This window comes from Syzygium oleosum, unplaced genomic scaffold (assembly GCF_021117445.2).
Source record: "Syzygium oleosum isolate NSW1041296 unplaced genomic scaffold, Sole_v2.1 Sole_v2.12, whole genome shotgun sequence".
Lineage (NCBI taxonomy): Eukaryota > Viridiplantae > Streptophyta > Magnoliopsida > Myrtales > Myrtaceae > Syzygium > Syzygium oleosum.
In genome coordinates this window covers 6430641-6442685 of record NW_026607496.1, presented here as the reverse complement: position 1 = coordinate 6442685, position 12045 = coordinate 6430641, and the positions used below count along the sequence as shown (strand labels likewise).

Here is a 12045-nt window from a genome sequence, read left to right as displayed (position 1 = left end):
AATGCCGAGAGGCCCGATCGAGATATTTCCTTCGTGGCCTTAATTTTTGACCGCAGTGAACCAATTGCGTGAGAGCACGAGGAATGATGGGGACGATGATGAGATGGGGTCTTACTGTGAACAATCTCGGGTGCTCCAGGCCATACGTGAGCCCAACGCAGCGCAGCCTTTGATATTCGACGGTCACCGCGTGGGGACAACACGATCTGAGAGCTCACATTACGCTGGGGACACCTGCAGACGGTGGCACCGAATTGCATGCCGGCAATTAAAACCGTGCATGCGTTGTTTCGCGCAAGCATGGGGAAAGAGCAGTGCTGATTGGTTGGGACAGGACAGGTTGGGGTCCCCACACTCGTTCTTTCGCGGACCGCAGCTGTCGTGTCCTTTCGTGTAGTCCCCCTCTCCTCCTCCTTCTCCTGCTCACGTGATCATAAACATTTTTACTTTGGAAAAAAGCCACCAAAAACCCCAAACTTTCCCATCTGTAACACATTTACCCCGAACTTTATTTTGTGACACCAAAAACTCCAAACTTTGCTATTTGTGACACATTTACCCCAATGTATTTAGTCCATGGGCATTTTCGTCTTTTTGCTTTTTCTTTTTTTTTTCCTTTCCGTGAGGGGCCTCGCGCGTCAGCGAGGCGCCCTCGCCGGATCCGTGAGGGGGGCCCTCGCCCGATCCGGGCGAGGGAGACCCTGCGCCGGGCGAGCGAGGCGGCCCTCGCCGACGCCGGCGAGGGCGACCCTCGCTCGACGCCGGCGAGGTTGCCTCGCCAGACCGGGCGAGGGCCGCCTCGCTCACCCGAGCGAGGGTGACCCTCGCCCGACGCCGGCGAGGGTAGCACTCGCCGAGATCGGGTGAGGGTCGCCCTCGCTCAACGCCGGCGAGGGCGGCCCTCGCCGGCGTTGGGCGAGGGTTGCCCTCGCTCGGGCGAGCGAGGGCCGCCTCGCCCGACTCGAGCGAGGTCGACCACACCGACGCCGGCGAGGGTCGACCTCGCTCGAGTCGCGAGGGCCGCCTCGCGTACGCCGGCAAGGGCCCCCTCGCCGGAAAGGAAAAAAAAAAAAAAAATGCAAAAAGACGAAAATGCCCATGGACTAAATGCATTGGGGGTAAATGTGTCACAAATAGCAAAGTTTGGGATTTTTGGTGTCACAAAAAAAAGTTCGGGGTAAATTTGTCACAGGTGGGAAAGTTTGGGGTTTTTGGTGGCTTTTTCCCTTTTACTTTTTATCATTTTAGGTTCGCGTTCGAAGACCGACTATAGGAAGAAGAAATAGAAAAAAAAACGAAATTGAAAAATATTATTAATTTATTATTAAAATTTGTCCACCTTAGTGCTAGTCGCGTAATGTAGGACGGCGGATGTTCACGTCAGCGATTTATAGTTAAAATTGATCGGATGAACTCAATTGGCAAAATATGAAAATGTTTAGAACTCAATTGACAAAATTGAAAAATTTAGGATTGAATTGACAAAAGTATAATAGATTTAGGACTTTTCGGACAATAGGCCAATTCAATCCTAAACCTTTCAAACGTGTCAATTTAGTCCTACACTTTTTGTTGATTTGCCAATTTAGTCATAAATCTTTTGACGATTTGCTAATGTAGTTCTTTCGATAAAATATCCAAATATCAGGTTTATGACTAAATTGGAAAATTTTTAAAAGATTTAGGACTAAATTGATATAATCGAAATATTTTGAACTAAATTGTAAATTGTCAAAAGGTTTAGAATTAAATTGGCATAATTGAAAGTTTTAGGACTCAATCGGCCACTATACAATAAGTTCAGGAATTTTTTGCAGTTATCCCATTTCTATCTAACCAGTCTCTTTTCCGTTTCGCTATGATTGAAACCTGTGTAAGACCACTTATGGCTCTCGGTTTCTGCTTCCTAATTGACGGCTCAATCTACGAAAAAGCTAGCGCTGAATCAATTTTTCCAATTTGTTTTAAGGGAAATTTCTTTTTTTTTCACGACTATTCGACATGCAAATCGCTTCCAAAAAGTCTTTTGGAGAAGTAGAATTAACAAACCTGAGAGGCAAGACCGTGACTTCGAACCTGTGTAGTACGGCTTCCGCGGGACCAACATAAAGCCGTTAAAAAGGGCGTCGCGGGTTTTGGAAGGTGTTCGGCATGATGGAGCATCCTCAGAATTGCAACAGCTTACAGCAACTTTCAGGATCATTGAAGAGTCGCCGTTGTATGTAAAACACATATTTACCAAACACATCGGCTATTATAGCACTTCCTAGGTTACAATATATAAGACTGAATCCATAGCCAATCCATAGCATAATAACTTGAACTTACTCCTCAGAAGGGGTTGTCAAAAAAGCTTCATCCAGGATGGAGTTTCTATCTTCCAAGTCGTCGGAGTTTCACTTATTTGGTACCACTTTATCATTATGTACGTCATATATTGACTTTTATTATTTAATTTTGGCTTTTAGTGTTTCCAATTTGTTTGATTAAATAAACATTGATATAGTAAATTGAAATAACCGATACTATATATGGAGAATTAAACTCTTGACTAGTTATTAAAGTGATAATTGTTATATTCCTTGTGAGTTTTGATTCTAGGGTTATTCCTGGCTTCTAATACTATTCATCTCCTATTACATATACTATTCATTAAGCCAATGCGTAAAACGTATTACATTACTTAAATCGAACATGTAATGGCTATTACGCTATGATCGTATTCTGAACCTGCAACCCATCAAGGTGTCAATGCTTTTTCACTTGGCTCGATCATGGGTGAACTTTACACATCGGGTTATCTTCATTATCATTCTAGTTTAATTTAATAAATATACAATTGTTTTGGCACGGACAACACACGTGCACGCAGCTAAATAATGTGTGGAGGAACGAAAATGAGTAGTTGCACGAGGAACCTGTTGAGGTGGGAAGCTACTAGGAGATGTGTTGATTATGTACTTTTTTGTCTTTCTATTATCTAATGTGAGGGTAATTTAAGCATATCCAACAAGTGAGACAAAACTCACTTTTCCCTTTAGTTATTGGAATGACACAAATGGTTCCCGGACCTAATATGCAATGTAGTACTTAAACTTTTAATTTGTTCAATGTGGTCCATGAATTGTAGTCTAATGGGCAATGTGGTCCTTGAACTTTAATTTGTTCCATGTAGTCCCTGAACTTTTGGTACATGTTCAATTTAGTCCCTAAATTAAATGAAAATGTTTAATGTTGTCCTTAAACTTAAATTAATGAAAGAAAAATATTGAACAATTTCATATTTAAGGATTAGTTGAACATGTACCAAAAGTCCATGGACTACATTGAATAAAGTAAAAGTTCATGGACCATATTGCACATTGGATCAAAATTCTTGGACCATATGTGTCATTATCCCATAAAACTAGTGGACAAGCTCGTGCCATGCACATGCAAAATTATTCACTTTTGAAGGTGCGAAAAACCGATTAGAACATGGTGAAAAGACAGAATGATTGAAATTGAGGATCAATGGAGTGACCAACATCTTTCAAGTTACATGCCACTGTATTTATGTTTTTATCCATTTTATAATCCACTCATCTATTTTACTAGGGCCATTGTAACGAAAATACTAAGAGTGAGATAAATGGTATTGTTTTTTTATTTTTGCAAGTAGAAAGATAGATGAGTGGATTATAATGGCCCTAGTAAAATAGATGAGTGGATTGTAAAATGGATAAAAACATAAATACAGTGGCATGTAACTTGAAAGATGTTGGTCACTCCATTGATCCTCAATTTATGTTTTTATCCATTTTATAATCCACTCATCTATTTAATCCACGAAGTTGGTCACTCCATTGGTCACTCCATTGTAACGAAAACATGAGTGGATTATCCAGCGCCACCCGCCTGGGTGGCGCTGCTGGAGCGCGCACTCTTCCTCTCGAAAAAGGTTGAGTGTTCGAATCCCGGGCGCCGCAGGGTGACTTAACCGGTGGCACGTGTATGGTGACTAGCACGTGTCGCCCCCAGGGTTTACTCCCCGGCTGTCGGCCGTGCGGGGGTTCCCTGGGTTACAAAAAAAAGAAGGAGATAGATTAGCTTTCGTGCGTGCGCGCTGCACGTGCGTGAATTATTCTCGTTCCTTATTCAACATTGCAAGCTAACAATTAAATTCATAACTTTAATTGCACAGAAAGAAAAAACTTCGAGGTTATTTCCTTTGTGTCACCACTATACAAATTCGAATCTAGCAAGAAACCATTAAACGAACAATTTCCTATTTTCTCAAAGCTCAAAATCTAACATTTACTTAAAAATTTGAAAAATAAAATAATAATAATAAGAGAAGCATTCTAAGTTTCTCACGTAGCGCACCCACGTAGCCAGCAAAATTCTCTTACATGCAGCCACGCACTTTTTGGTCTGCTCTGCTCTGCTTTTTACAGCCCAATCCAGCGGGACCACCACCAAGAGATCTGACCAACACCATGCAATTTATAACCACGAAGCAGCTTTATGCGTCCATAAGCATCAACCATTCAACGACATTTTGCAGGGTTCATGTTTCTGTCGTCTCTCGCTTCAATGCTTTGACTTCTAAAAAGGAGTTCGTGTGTGTGTGTCTGCGTTCTGCTCCTACATATGTGTGAGCTCGAAAAGATGAACAGAGGAATCGCGCCATTCTCGCAATTCCATTTCTTATCCACTTATCACCTTTGTTCTTTGCTTTCATCAGTTTCTGTTAGAAATTCTCTTCTGGGAACCATTCTTGAGAGCATTCATGAGTGAGAAGTGAGGGCACACAGCCGGTTTGATTATAGTATGAACTTCTCTATCGTACAAAGCTAGCATACTTCAAAAAAAGGCACGGCAATCATTGAGACTAACTTCCATGAACGATAACTAAGGGGCGTGGAGGTTGAAGTTTAATGTAGATGATGCGCGTGGAAGAATAACAAAGGGGCCATAGGTATTATCACACGATCGGATAGAGTTTCAGTTGTCCAAGTGTGGGCAAGACGAGGAAGATGGAACTCGACAATGGAAGTGGAAGCTATATTTCCTCGGCATCCTCAACGCGGTTATGGAAAGTGATTGTGAGGTCTTAATTGATGCTATTGAACATAAGAGTCTCATCATTTTGTCTCGGACTCTTGTTTCCCACTTAGCAACAATCCAAGATGGAGTTTGAAGTAGACCAATAGAACTAGTAATGGTGCTGCTCATGAGCTTGCAAAATGGACTTTTCATCATATGAGAATCGCATCTTCTTTTCTTTTTAATGATCGTCCATTGAAAGTTTAAAATATAGTGTTAGTGGAGTCTTATTTAATTCATCATATTAATGCAGGCTCTAGTTTCTCCTTGTAATATTTCGACTACTTTTGATGGAAGGGAAGGTGTGTTCTAACCAAAAAAAAAAATTTCTGTGATCGAAACTTTACACAAATTGCATACATGACGCAATAATCCTAGTAAGGTGTTTCAGTTCCATCTTATAAGAAGTGAGATTGGGGATAAAAGAACTTATAAATCAGGATAGAACATGTGGTCAGCAATTTCTGGTTTCTTGTCAAAATTTATGTCCCGTAAGAACAATGAATGTATTAATTGTAGGGTTGAGCATCGGTCCGATTCCAACTCAAGAATTGAACCAAACCGAATTTTTACTGGCCGATTGTGGACGGTTCTAGCAAGAATCGGTCCGTTTCCCAATTCCCAATTCTAGGTTTGGAACCGAATTGCCCATACCGGACCAGACTAATATGCTTTTTTATAATTCTTTTTCTCTTAAAAAGTAAAGATACTTAGTTGCATTTTTTTTCTGACCTTCAGCAGAAATAGAGTAATAATTACAAATATGTTTGTCCATAAATTTGCATTTTTAATTATTTAACATATTTCGATACGATACCATGTAATAGAATAATGGCTACAAAATTCAGTGGAAAACTTTCAATTAGCACCGCACCCCCAATCATGTAAACATTTATTTAACGAAATACAAAAAATAATGCTCTGTTTTTTTAATGTTGGGAAAGTCCCGCTTGCAGCTCTTTAACCAAGAAGATGCATATGGAAAGGACAAATAAAAACTAATGCAAAAAAGAACAAATTGGAAGGAGAAACCATTTGAATTTATCGGAATATAATCCAGTCACAATTGCACTAGTAGATGGTGGAAGCAACATCACCAAATTCAAGCAAAAGGCAACACCAAACTTTTGGAGTACAAGATATAGGGAATATAAGAAAGAAAAAAAACCAAAAAAAGGAATTATTGGTATTGGGATTGGCCCTGAAATGGGATGGGTTGATTCCTGGCTCCACAAACTGAGAACCGACCTTGTCCAATCCAATTTCAGGTTCTAGAGTGAAACCGGCTCATCTTGGAACCGATCACCTTTAATTAATTATGTTGCAACTTTCCAACTCAACTATGATGAATTTAGTGAACGGATCACGCGGAGCGGCATTATTAGAAGATGAGCTATCATATAAGCATGTTAAAATGATGTTTCGAAACATGTTGTGTTGATACATATAATATGCTTACATAGTCTAAATAAATCAAACGTGTCTAGTATTACCACTAACATGCCGAAGCGGGCAACATGTCAGATACATTTATGATTCATGTACAAAAAAGCGTGTGGAATTTTCAACCCTAATTAAACTGGGATCGAGAGCAATTGGCACGATTCCGTAATTAGACTTGTTGATTTACCAAACATGAAGGCAATAATGATTTGCGTAAAATATATACAAGATGCATCTAAATTTGATTTTTTTTAAAGATAATTGACTATATATAAAGCCCTGAGAATCAAGAGACTTGACTCACAAGCCCGAAAGACAACAGGTGAAGAAGCATATAGAGCTCAACATGACAGTTCGAGAAGAGTGCACTATTGCTAGAATCAAAGAATCCGAGTTGGATACACCCCCGATAGCTCAAAGGCTTGATGGACCTAGATAAAGAAGCATACAGAGCCCAACACAACATTTCCAAGAGAGTACTTCACTTTCAGAACCGCAGATGGAGATTAATGAACCACATATTCACATGAGAAACATCATATGGTATGCAACTTCTAGGGGGGAAAATATGACAATAACATTCATCAACATTCGAGGAAGCATCTATTTTTCCATGGAGATTGATCATAAATGATAAGATGTTCCAACTTAAAAATGGGTCCAATTTGGGCTGATTTGGAGTTAGGACCGGAAGGCCGAAAAAGATAACCTGTTTAGGCTTTACTAAATCAATTTATTGTCATCGAGATTAAAACAACCATTCTCATTTGTTAAGGACCCGACTAGGCTTTAGCCTCTTAGTTATTGGACCAGGGCTATGTACTCATCATTGGTTTGAAATCGACCTCAAGCATATACTCCAATTGAGCAATGTGATTCTCGGACTTTGCTAAATCTCTCTTATTTGTCCCTTCGATTTTCCGCCACGAATGTCTATGTGTACCGCAATATCGGTCAACCAAAAGTCGGACTAAACTAGAATAAAGAATTTGGCAAGTTCGACGACGACGTTGTAGTTTGTATAATTTGTACACGTGTTGTTTCTTCTGAAGGTGTCTTAACTGCGAAAGCATCCATAATTCGTACCATTGGAAACGAAGTTCATAGCTAAATGTCAAAACATCCGTCACATCACGACATGGACTTAGACAAGATAGGCTGGACTTTTACGTTTTCTTGGCCGGCCGAGCAATTCATCCCTAGTGAAACAAATGTCCTGAAGAGATAAGAGCGAAGATACAACCAAAGAACGAGAAAGTCCTCTTCGTGAACGTCACTCTCCTTATAAGACGCGGATGCGTAAGCGTCTATCGATACACTTCTTTAGCTTGTCATGGCGGAGGAGCACGGACAGGCCAACGCCCGCCAAGAGCAGCCCGGTAAATCCGTGCTAATCTTGCCTCTCTCTCTCTCTCTCTCTCGGGGTCGGGGTTGGGGTTGAGCCGGGCTAAACCATAGTGGGTGGCGCCGTTGGCATGGTATGGGCTGTGACGGTTTTAGGGCGTAGTTAACATCGGCCCGTGGGCCGGCACCGCACTGTCCGGTTGTGCCGGGCCAGCACGGCCGGCCCTTTTCCCCCCTTAAATTCATTTTAGTTGTTGAAGTACCGGCCAATATTTAGCTATATGGTCGTTGCGCCCAATGGTTTCTTGATTGTTCCATAAGCGTGCAATCTTTTGCTTGTTAATTTTGGTTTTGATCTCTCTTATCTTTACCTCTATTTCCTATTTATTTGTTCCTATAAATACCCTAAATTTACCCTACCGGAATCCTCAAACATTTTCGTTCTCTATCACTTTTGCTCTCAATCCTTTGCTCGGTGAGAATTTCAATCTCAAATCTCTATAGTTTTCACTCTACAAGACTATATGTCACAACATAGAGTGCGCACAGAAAGGGGCAGGTAAAACACAAGCATAGCACGCGCACGACATGTCACAAGCACAGGCACGCTTCGACCCGATTCACCAATTGGTCCAATATGAGCAGCCACTTTTAACACATTAAAATACCATCGCTTTGAAAATGGGTCTGCTTTTCCTATCCACTTTATATCAAGTATGCTTTTTGCGCATATAAAACAATGTCATAACACGAAGTCATCCATGATGTCCCACTTCCATGGTAACGGAGTTCGATTTTTCAACGATGCGTCCGGCCACTTTGCTGCATTGTTAAGGAAAGATTCGTAAAGGGAGATCATCGCATGAAACAGCAGTGACGAGAACGAACCGTTTCTTTTTCAGGTGGAGCAAACGCAGCGCCGAAGAAGATGACGTGGCCCGAGCTCGTGGGATCGACGGCGGAGGGAGCTGAGAGGAAAATCAAAGAGGAGATCGGAGATGCGATTCGAGTCCAGGTCATTCCACCCAACACCTTCGTCACCATGGATTTCAACCAGCAACGGGTCAGGTTGTACGTCGATTCCTCTGGGAACGTCGCCCGGACCCCCCGAATAGGCTAACTCAATCGAGCATTTTTAGTTTTCCCTTCCGATTATGTCATGTTAAGTTTGAGTTAAGTGTGCTTTTCTTTGCTCTTTTTCCCGTTAATGTCGCGATGGGATTGATTTAAGGAAGGTCGTCCGTTCCGTTCTTGAGTTACGATGTCGAGTATCGATTTCGTCGTTCGATTCAAAGGGCGAAGAAACGAAAACCACAAAGATATGGTACATTTTCGGTACAAATCCGTAACTTAAAACAAGAAAAAAATTCAATCAGTCACGCAGAAGAAGGGAAAAGAGAGGAGCAAACGAATGCAAAATAATTGAATCTGTCTCTTCTTTCTTTGGGTTTTCCCGACTCTAGTAGTTCAGTCGCTACGCGCTCTCGCCTCGACCGTTGAGGATCGAGATAGGGGAAGTCGAAAGCGAGGCGAAACTGGCGTCCCGGTTCGCCATGAAGGAGGTCGAGCTCATCTTGTCGAAGGAGGACGAAGGGAAGGAGAGCTGGAAATCCTCGAACCGGTGTCCTTGGCCTGCTTTCGTGCAATCGTAGCCGCTCGGCGCGGTCGCGACCTCGGGCACATCCACCTCCCCATCCAAGTACCTCACCACTTGCCTCATCGTAGGCCTTTCCGTCGGGTTACAATTCGAACACAGCAGCCCCAATTTCAACACCGCCATCACTTCACCCTCGTTGTACTCACCCTGCAATTTACGATCCACCAAATCAAGGACCCTCCCTTCCTTATACCTCTCCCAAACCAAATCCACCAGGACCAGCTCCTCGGGCCCGGCCTCGTGGTCGATAGGCCGGCGCCCGCAAGCCACCTCCAACAAGAAGGCCCCGAACGCAAACATGTCCGAGCTCGCGCTCGCCTTCCCGGTCCTCGGGGTCTCCGGGGCCAAGTACCCCAGCGTGCCCACAACCCGGGTGGTGCCCGGGTTCGACCCGTGATCGTACAGCCTCGCGAGCCCAAAGTCCCCGAGCCTCCCGTTCAGTTCGTCATCCAGCAACACATTGCTGGACTTCACATCCCTGTGAATGACCACTTGCTCATACCCCTCGTGCAAATAGAGGAGCCCTGAAGCGACGCCCTTCACTATGCGGAACCTCTGTTCCCAGACCAGAGTGGCCTTAGGCTCGTCGAACAAGTACATGTCCAAGCTCCCGTTGGCCATGTACTCGTACACCAGCAGAAGATCGCCCCTTTTCCGGCACCAGCCCAGGAGCTGGACCAGGTTCCGGTGGCGGAGCCGCCCGATGCTCGAGATCTCCGACACGAACTCGCGGAGGCCCTGCTTCGACTCGTGCGAGATCCGCTTCACCGCGACCTGGATCTTGGAACTTGGCAAGGTCCCCCGGTACACTTTGCCGAACCCACCTTGCCCGAGAAGCTGTTTTTCCTTGAACCCATTGGTTGCTTGCTTGAGTTCTTGGTAGGAGAATCGGTGGGGACCGATTTCGAGCTCCCACTCCTCGACCACATCGGCGTTCTTGATCCTCCGAACAATCACGACCGCAAGAAGAACCGCAGACACTACAAGAACAACTGATAACACCGAGATTCCTATTGCTAGAGCTGTGTGGGGATGCTTCTTCTCGGCGCCTGGTAATGGTGGCAGAGACGAAATCTCAAGAGCTCTGGCTACCCCGTCGATGCAAAAACTCCAACCCATCACGTAATGAGAGCTCGCGAGCAGACCAGTCGATGCAGAGAACCCAACATACATGAACTCTCTGAAAATCGGCGACAAATCCACGTTGAAAGACAAGATTGGCTTCTTGGGTTTCACTGAGCTAGGAGCAATCGTCACATTGATCACCTTCTCGCTCGAATCGTAATCAACCCACGCCTGAATCGCCCTCCCACTCTTCAGATTCAGATCTAGCTTGGTCAAGTCATCGCCGGCGGCGTAGTAGGCCGCCGGAGCGGAGGCATTGGAGACCAGGCTGTTGATGTCGATCCCGACGTGGTTGTCGTTGATGTCGCCGAACTCGAAGTCCTGGACGGTGTCGAACTCGACGGCGAAGAGGTGGTTGGAGGAGTTACCCATGTCACTCGCGTTGAGGAGGCCCAGGTACTGGCTGGGCAGGGCCCGGAAGTCCCTGGCGGCAGAGACGACGAAGGCGAGGCCGTGGCCGCCGAGCTTCGGGTACTCGGGGACGACAGCTAAGACGAAGGAGGCGGAGAAGGAGGAGACGCCGCCGTCCGGGGAGCTCTTGAACCGGAGCGGGGAGGGGTAGAAGGCGTGGCCCATCAGGCGGCCCGTCTCGTTGGTGAGCCTGAGGACGCCGCGGCCGTCGATCTCGGCGACGCCACTGAGGGTGATGTTGCCGGCGGCGGCGGCGCGGCGGAACCCGGGGAAGAAGAGGTCGGCGGCGGGGTCCTGGGAGGAGGAGGAGGAGGGGGGGACGGAGGAGAGGGAGACGAGGAGAGGGAGGAGCACGAGAAGGGGAGCCATGGCGGTCTAGGGTTTCAAGGGTGCTAAGATGGAGACATGGTTGTGGGAGAGATTCCTGTCGGAGCTGTGGAAGTGAGAGGAGGGGGACGAGCTCGCGCTGTGGCGGCGGAGGACTGTGATCGGCGGCCTTTATTCGGCGGAAATAAGGATTTGGTGAAAGAGATGGGGAGAGAGTGGGGCCCTCCTCGGTCAATTTCGATACGAAATGTATTTTCCATCATGGTTTTGATATATATATTACAATATTTTCTCGATCTATATTTTCATCGCATATTTCAATTGAAAATGTCATGCTTTGATTAGAATACGTTGCCAATAAACATGCGACTCTGCTGGTAAGGTAATTGGAGGGGTAAGAACGCTAATATCACAGGTGCGGTGTTCAACTCCGACGTTTTCGTAAGAGACAAAGCAAAAGTAAAAAAAGTGACGGAAATTAGAGATATGACATATCAAAAGAAAAATTATAATATGCTTAGGAGGGTATAATGAGAATATAAATGTAATTATAATATGCTTATGAGGGTATAATGAGAATATAAATGTGCGATAATGGGAGAAAAATTTCAACCCTATATAGATAGAGTCGGTGCTTTTTTATGTAATTT

The 12045-nt window shown here is 44.5% G+C and overlaps 2 protein-coding genes across 2 annotated transcripts; one reads left to right on the top strand and one right to left on the bottom strand.

The window, feature by feature from the left end:
- Positions 1 to 7770: 7770 nt before the first annotated feature.
- Positions 7771 to 9134, top strand: LOC115672320 (subtilisin inhibitor CLSI-I). The gene is made up of 2 exons (XM_030594107.2): positions 7771 to 7910; positions 8778 to 9134. Exons 1-2 carry the CDS (start codon positions 7865 to 7867, stop codon positions 8993 to 8995), a joined length of 264 nt encoding a protein of 87 aa, XP_030449967.1. The 5' UTR covers positions 7771 to 7864; the 3' UTR covers positions 8996 to 9134.
- Positions 9135 to 9183: 49 nt separating this feature from the next.
- LOC115672319 (L-type lectin-domain containing receptor kinase S.4-like) lies at positions 9184 to 11592 on the bottom strand. Its single transcript, XM_056316719.1, has one exon. The coding sequence runs from the start codon at positions 11435 to 11437 to the stop codon at positions 9350 to 9352; it is 2088 nt and encodes a 695-aa protein (XP_056172694.1). The 5' UTR covers positions 11438 to 11592; the 3' UTR covers positions 9184 to 9349.
- Between the last annotated feature and the right edge of the window lie 453 nt (positions 11593 to 12045).